The sequence below is a fragment of the Bos grunniens genome, chromosome 19 (genome assembly GCF_055505025.1).
Source record: "Bos grunniens cultivar Pamir isolate PY7600 chromosome 19, Bosgru_T2T1.0, whole genome shotgun sequence".
Taxonomy (NCBI): domain Eukaryota; kingdom Metazoa; phylum Chordata; class Mammalia; order Artiodactyla; family Bovidae; genus Bos; species Bos grunniens.
Window position 1 is genome coordinate 28655104 of NC_141183.1, and position 7567 is coordinate 28662670.

General features: G+C 57.2%; 1 protein-coding gene and 2 long non-coding RNA genes across 50 annotated transcripts in view; 1 reads left to right on the forward strand and 2 right to left on the reverse strand.

Moving 5' to 3' along the window:
• The window catches only part of PEMT (phosphatidylethanolamine N-methyltransferase), a 36125-nt gene extending 29820 nt beyond the window's left edge, over nucleotides 1-6305 (reverse strand). For 14 of the 48 annotated variants that reach the window (XR_015147772.1, XR_015147776.1, XM_086358390.1 and 11 more), the window contains exon 1: nucleotides 55-106. Coding sequence is in view for 10 of the 48 variants with exons in the window: in XM_086358378.1 (XP_086214504.1) it covers nucleotides 624-719; nucleotides 4784-4942 (255 nt within the window). In the remaining 38 variants the exon portion in view is untranslated. Of the gene's footprint in view, nucleotides 1-54; nucleotides 107-623; nucleotides 720-3459; nucleotides 3584-4783; nucleotides 5024-5200; nucleotides 5418-5610 lie in introns of those variants that run through there. The other 34 variants (XR_015147771.1, XM_086358378.1, XM_086358382.1 and 31 more) reach the window with 21 other exon arrangements.
• On the forward strand, nucleotides 40-4303 carry LOC147351910 (uncharacterized). The gene is made up of 2 exons (XR_015147778.1): nucleotides 40-2254; nucleotides 4182-4303. It is a non-coding gene; the product is annotated as an uncharacterized LOC147351910 (long non-coding RNA).
• Nucleotides 6306-6323: 18 nt separating the features above from the next.
• On the reverse strand, nucleotides 6324-7122 carry LOC147351911 (uncharacterized). The gene is made up of 2 exons (XR_015147779.1): nucleotides 6782-7122; nucleotides 6324-6622 (listed from the first exon to the last, which is right to left on the reverse strand). It is a non-coding gene; the product is annotated as an uncharacterized LOC147351911 (long non-coding RNA).
• Nucleotides 7123-7567: the final 445 nt, after the last annotated feature.

Consider the following 7567-nt stretch of genomic DNA (forward strand, 5'->3'; position numbering starts at 1 on the left):
CCCCTGCAGCAAGACCAACATGCATCTACTGATGCGTAGGTGCTCGCGCCTCACCTCGGGCAGTCACTCAGCAGCACCAGCCCTGTTGTCATGCCCGCTCGGAGACAAGCAAGCCAGGGGCTTGCAGAGGCCAGGTCGACCAGCCCTTCCAGATTCCAGATTCCAGATTCCAGGATCAGGCACTGGGGCAAAGATAAGTCCTGAACATTCCCTAGGGGGCCAGACAAGTGAGCAGAAGAAAGACACTGGCTGAGGCCACCGGAAGCCGACATCCAGCCAGGTCCCCCCCAACCCCCCGTTAGGACCGTGGCCCCTACCCAGGTCCCAGGGCCCTCATCACCCAGGAAGCATCTGGTCACCTTGAAGGGGGATTTGTGTTGCCCAGAGAGGGGCGTGTGGAGCAGAGAATGACGAACAGGCCAGGTGGCAGCAGAGGGGCCCCTCCTGGCTTCAGGCTCTGAGGCCGGCAGGTCCTTTTCGGGCTGCTGTCATCTCCGTGACCCAAGGAGGCCCTCCCTCCAAAACCCCGTCAGACAGGAGCAGAGCAGGTGGGTCCCCAGTGCCACCCCTAGAACCCTGCACCCCGCCCTGGGCCACCTCAGCTATGGGAAGGGTCCCCCCACCTTACTAAAGCCGTGGAAGTCCTGGCCCTCTGCTCTTGGTAATTCTAATGATGCAGCTCCTTCGGTTCCAAGGTCACGGGCTGCAGGGTCCCAGCGCTGGAATGCAGAGGAGATGCTCCGCCTACCGCACCCCGGCAGCACTCTGTGAGGGGCTCAGAGGCTGGACCATACCGCTTGCCATGCGAGGGGTACGCAGACGTGGCGGGTCAACAGCACCCGGGTCACATTGTGACATCCAAACAAACAGCAGGGGCCCAGGAGTCAAAGTCACATCGACCGCAGGTGGGACCCACGTACCACTCAGCACAGAGGGCAGGGCACAGGCTGGAGACAGTGTGTCGGCCTCCAGCAGGACCCTCCATCTCAGGGCCTCCCAGCAACTCAGGAGACATTTACCAGGAAACCAGTGCTGTGAGCCCCGCACTAGCGCAGACGCACAAAGGAGGGCCACAAAGTTCTGTACTAAGGCAGCCATGACCTCGATCGGGCACCAGGCACAGAAAGTCTCCAGGCAGCCTCCAATCCGGGCTGGGGGCTCCCTCCCACCCTCTAGAAGGACCAGAGGGGGCCTCTGTGACCACCTCCCCTGGGGGATAAGCGGGGGAAACAGGTGCAACCTGTCTTTTCTAATGAGTCAGTTCTTCGCATCAGGTGGCCAAAGTATTGGAGTTTCAGCTTCAGCATCAGTCCTTCCAACGAATATTCAGGACTGATTTCCTTTACGATTGACTGGTTTGATCTCCTTGCAGTCCAAGGGACTCTCAAGAGTCTTCTCCAACACCACAGTTCAAAAGCATCAATACTTTAGCACTCAGCTTTCTTTATGGTCCAACTCTCACATCCGTACATGACTACTGGAAAAACCATAGCTTTGACTAGACAGACCTTTGTCAGCAAAGTGATGAATTCTACCAAACATTTAAGGAACAAAGAACCACAATTCCGCACAGTCTCTCCCAGAACACTTCCCAGCTCCCACTAAGAGGCTTGCATTCCTTTAATGGTATAACCGGACAAAGACACTACAAGAAAACTACAAACCATACTCCTCATGAACACAGCCCTCCAAAACCCTCAGCAAAATGATGGAAACTCAAAGCCTGTAATGTATACAAAGAGAACAGATCAGGACCAAGTTGGGGGTCACGCCAGGAATGCGGGGCTGGTGCGACAACCAACATCCACACAGACAGACAGAAGAGGAAAAGCCATACGGCCATCTCAACAGAGGCAGGAGAAACCAATGCTCTGTACATTGACATGACTTGCCAAAGGTCTGGACTCTCACCCCAAAACACTGAGAACTTCACAGAATAAACAGAATAAGTTGTCCAAAGAAATGGCCTGATGTTTATTCTGACCAATGTGATAACGCCAAGAGAATTTGAAAAACAACTCTGTGTAGTAGGCAAACATCTCACCCTGAAAGGCAGCTCCGACATGCCCCGCACCCCTGGGATTTGCCTCCCAAATGGTCACAGAGCAGTCACATACAGGGACTGTGCAGCCCAAGGGGCCCGGCCCCCAAGCATGGCCTGGACGCAGCCTGAACCTTGCCTTCTGAAGACCACCCACCCTCAGTGTGGTCACCTGAACTTCACAGCTGACAGAGCTCTCATCTTACAAAGCAGGTAACTGAAGGGGCCCTTTGGACACCTATACCACCCATGCTCACAAGGGACAAGGGCTGGGGAACCACCTGGAAATGGGCATGAGCGGAGTCCCCGACTGTGCCCTGGCAACCCAAGCTCCCCAAGAAGCTGGCACCATGGGGCACCATCGGAGCCCTTCTGTCTGGCTCCATCTCCCACCAGTCAGCAGTCTTCACGCGGCTGCTGAGCCAAGGAGGAGCCGAGCCAAGTTCAGGGTAGAGAGGGCCTTGGTCAATGAGGCTGCAGCAGGGACAGTCCTCAGCCCAGGGGGCGGCAGTGGTGGGGGGCTACTTTCTAAGCTAAAAACAAAGTCCTGATTCCGAACCCACTGGAGCAGGCCCAGGAGCTACTGGTCAAGGGCACTGCACCCACATCAGCAGGTGTGTAGCTGCTGGGATCGTGCGGTGGTGCATGACAGAACGACATTTTTTCATGTATTGGGTCAAATATACTATTAAAAGTAACTTCACTGATTTTTTCTTAGTTATTAAACTGTGGCTACTAGAGGAGTTTGGATTTTCACCATGACCACCACCCCTGCCCTGGCCATCGGATGGGGCTGGGTCAGCTTGCTGCCAGCCTGCAGCTCAGATGTGTCGGATGCAAAGAAACCATCCCGGGGACAATATCTCTCCAAACCAGAGATTCTGACAGAGGAGGGAGGAGGGCTGCCAAGCGGCACAAATAGACAACGTGGAATGTTGTTGGCAACAGGAAGCTTAACTGTACCAACATGGGCAGGGGTGGAAAACGGAATGTTAGCCAGAGAGGGTCACCCTGACCCATCTCCTGAAAGCTCCCAGATCAGTCCCACTGCACAGCCCCAGAGGGAAGGGAGAAATAGCAGAAGAGACCTGCCTGCACACACCCAGGAAGTCTCCCCCTCTCCCACTGCCAGGCCTTGCTCAGACCTTAACCTTGCAGGGGCTCCACTGCCCAAAGCCCTGAAGGTCTCCCCACCTCTAGTCAATGGTGCCCATCCTTCCACCTGGAGTTCTCATCCGTGAAGTAGCCACCCCAGGCTGGGCAATCCCGAGGGTCCCCTCTGGCATTCCAAGATCTCTGCCCTTCTCATCTGAGATCTGCTAGGATAGAAAGCACGGCACGCCATGGACCTCATGGGTTTCAAGACCTCTAACGCCATCAGGAACATTCATCCTCCCAGGGCAGCTGGTGACATTCACCTGGATCTGGGTGCCCATTACACCGGAGAGCTCGCTCTGAACCGCCCAAGGCACACAGAGTGACCCAGCACTTCACGGAAAGTTCTCTGAAATAATAAGTCTTCCTCCCCTCCTCTGCTTTCCTCCCATCCCCTTGGGCTGTCCAGCACTTCCTGGGGACAGACGTGAGGCTTCTCTTTGTTCCGGAACAAATCCACCTCCTCACGGCCTTGGCTCTGCCAGCCCTCCACCAGAGAACCTGACCCCCTGGCTTATCTGTCAGAGCTCAGATCAGAGGTCACCTTCTTAGGTAGGGGATGAGCTATCTTGGGATCGCAGTCCCCCTCCCCACCAGCCAGTCTCTAAAACATGGTCCAATTTTATCTCCAGGAGAGAATTTTAGGTTTCCAGGCTCACTAGAGTGAAAAGTCAGTGAGAGCCCACAAAGAATGTCACCTGCCATTCCAGTAAGCAACAAAAGTTGCCCCCATCAGGCCATTGGCCACTGCTGCCAACCCAGGTGCGCCCTGAGGGGGTTTAGGATGGAGAAAAACAGGAGATTGGCCCCAGACAGGATGAGATCTAAGGAATAATTTCAAGGACCCCAGACTCTTGCATCATCCCAGATTCAGAAATGCGCTAAAATCATGAAAGAGATGTCTGTTTCTTGTGTGTGTGTGCGCACATGATTATCAGTAATCTTTTGATGTTCCACCACATGTTTTGGGGTTTTGTTTTTCCAGCAAAAACTTCTATATATCCTGGTTCCTCCCTAACCTCTCTGGAACAGTCTCTCAGAGCTACTAAGAGGCTCTTTCCCGGGCTCCAGTCCGCAAGAAGACCCTCAACAGAACATAACTCGCAACCCTCAGGTTGTGCGTTTTTCTTCGATGGACACCTGCTCTCGCTCAAGACCAGCGGTACCAACGAATGGACCACAAATGGTGGCCTCGAGCAGAGACCTATTTGGGGCTCCACCAGGAGTGGCAGATTCCCGAAACGTGTATGTCTTGTCTCAGAGGCGGCTCCGAGGGAGGGGGCCGGGGGCCAGAGGGTCTCCAGCACCGGGTCCGCCCAGTCCATCCCGGCCCGGCCCGCACGGGGCTCGGCAGGCCCCGAACTCCCCGCTAGTCCACCGGGGAGGAGGCCAGTCCTCTGGCCTCGGCTCAGGGCGCCGCCCTCCCGGAGCCTCGAGATCCCGGGGGTACACAGGTGTACGAGCCCAGGCGCGGGGCCCTAGACACCGCCCCGGCGCCCCGCCCCCGTTGCCTGGTAACGGCGGTCCCGCCCCCCGGCGTAGGAAGAGGCCCCGCCCGCGACACCCCTCCCGCCCCGCGCCCGGTACCTTCCTGAAGTCTAGGTTGCCAAGGCCTCCGCAGCAGTCCGGCGCAGCCACCGAGCTGCGCACGGGCCCCGCCCGGCCCGGACTCGTTGGCCGCGGATTGCCTTGCAGGGATCGCGCTCGGGCCTCGAGGAAGCCCCCGACACCCAGAACCGGCCCCATCGGGCCCGAGAAGCGCCGCCGGCCGGGGTCCTTTCGCCGTGACCCTGCTTCCCCGGCCTTCTGGGAAATGTAGTCCCTGTCCCTGCGCAGCGCCGAGCTCCCAGGCTCGCGCTAGCCTCTCGCGGAGCCGAGAACTACAAGTCCCAGGGCCGTGCGCGGCGGCGCTGGCCGGTCCGAGGCTGCCACGCAGCCGCGGGGACCTTGCTTGCCGGCCCCCAACCCCCAGCCCCTGGCTACCCACTCGGTCAGCCAACTGACCTGGCGTTCCTGTTCTTGGCCGTCGTCTGGCTGGAGGCCGCCAGCGGCGGGTCGTAAGTTTAAGTAGCGTGCTGCCTAGCCGCTGAGGAGCTGGACTTTGGCCGACTCAGCCCCTAGTCCCTCCCGGGGGCCGACTGTGGCGCGAGGGGGAGTGTTGAGGGGTGGGAACGCCCCTCACCTCCCGCTTCCAGTCGGCGACCCTCCTCCAGTGGCCCTCGAGCACTCACCGGGGCTGCCCTCACTGTCCCCTGGGGTATGAGAGCCGAGCAGCAATGAATGGTTGCAAGCTGGGATGCAAAACGGGGAGGTGAGGGGGCACTGCCCTGGAATGCTCAGGGAAGGACCCGAGGGAGGCCATAGCGCTGGAGAAGGTGCCAGACATGCAGATTTGGGGGTAGGAAGGGACTCACCTGTGCAGGTGCTAGGAGACAGGAGGGGTCCTTCAGAAATCCTGGAAAGGCTGGAGTAGTGGTGGGGGAGACAGTGGGAGGGAACAGGCTTTGAAAAGTAGGTGGGTTACTGGCTGGTTGGGTCCCAAGAGAGCCCTCTTTGTAGCTAGTTGCCACATACCTGGGAGCCTGGCAAGCCATCTGATTCCAGCCCACGCCTCTCTCCCTTGCTTCCCCTCCACCCCGCACCTGCCAGGCCAGGGCATTTGTGAGCTGCCACCGTGTGCCCAATCAGGTGCAACTTCCACAACACCCCTGGGATGGGGCAGAGGCAGGCCCACCATGATATAGGAAGGACGCTGGCATTGGTGCACACACCAACTCCGTGGATGTGGGCAGCTGTCAGTTCCTCAGAAGCACAAGTGAGGTACCTGTTGGTAAAACCCACAGCACAGGACCTGACTCCTGGAAAGTGCTTGAGAACCACTGGCCACCGCTGGGCTGGGTGCACAGCAGGTGCTGAAGGGCTGGTTTGCCCACTGACCACCTCGTGCAGGGTGTCCAGGCAGGGCCTGCCAGAACCAGAGCCGATTCTGGGGAGCTCACCAAGGGGGAGAGCCCCCAGGGGGCACTCCCTACCCACCACAGTCCATTTCACCCGAGCCCCAGTTTTCTCCCCACGTGGCCGTTCCTTCCCCCCGCCCCCACCTTGTTCTTTTATTAAGCCAGGAAAATTAGTTTTTGTGCGCTTGGTTTATGTGGGAACAAAGAAAATGTCAGAGATCACAGCACAGCTGATGCAACCAGCTGAATCCACTCCTCCACCCCTCCTAGAAAGGAGCACTCCAAAACTCAGAAACCAGACTCAGCTTCCAGTGTGGTCGGTGGATCGGAACTGTTCAGGTCAGGAACATCCTGCTGAAGGTATCTGGGGCCAGAAGTCCGGCCTGGCCCTTTGAAACGCCCCAGTCTGAGCTTGCAGGGAAGCCACCCAGGCTGACTTCTCTCAGGGGCTATGCTTCCTCCCGCATCCCTGGCAAACAGAGAAGTCACTTCTGAGGCAGCGTGCTTCTCTGTGGACAAAATATTTGTTCCAGATTCCGACCCAAAGTCCCTGTTTCTGGAGCTTTAACAAATAGCTCCTTTCTCCCCCAGCCCGACCCCGGGGTTGTCTCTCTTTACCCCTAGATACCTCTCCACATATCCAGAGCTGTTTATCATGAGCAGCTACCGTCACAGGCTCCAGGGCAAACGTCTCCAGATGACCTCTCTGGCCAGGAGTTTGACCTTTGCTGGTAGAGGATCAAAGCTAATGGCCATTTCTTCCAACTGTCCCTTCCCCCAGCAGCCCTGCATCTGAGCACCTGGCTCCTTTTATTACTAAAGCTAACATTTGCTTAACGGGTGGCCTTGGGTAAAGCCTAAACCATTCCCTACCCTTGAGTCTCCATTCTGTTCATGGAATCAGTCTGATTGAGAGCAAGAGGAGAAGGGGACGACAGAGGATGAGATGTTGAATGGCATCACCAACTTAATGCATGTTGTGCTTAACGGTTCAGTCGTGTCGGACTCTTTGTGACACCATGGACTGCAGCCCACCAGGCTCCTCTGTCCATGGGGATTCTCTAGGCAAGAATACTGGAGTGGGTTGCCACGTCCTCCTCCAGGGGATCTTCCCAACCCAGGGATCGAACTCAGATCTCCCGCATTGCATGTGGATTCTTTACTGTCTGAGCCACCAGGGAAGCCCAATGGACATTAGTTTGAGCAAACTCCAAGAGACAGTGGAGGACAGGAAGCCTAGTGCACTGTAGTCCGTGGGGTCGCAAAGAGTTGGACTTAGTTTACTTATTTATTCTGTATAGTGTCAGTCCCCCCTCCCCCCTACCCAGGAGAAGATGAGCTTCCGGAGGGCAGGGTTTTGTCTGTTCCTACACAACTCTCCCTGGCACCTGGCTCTTTCCTAATTCCACGCACG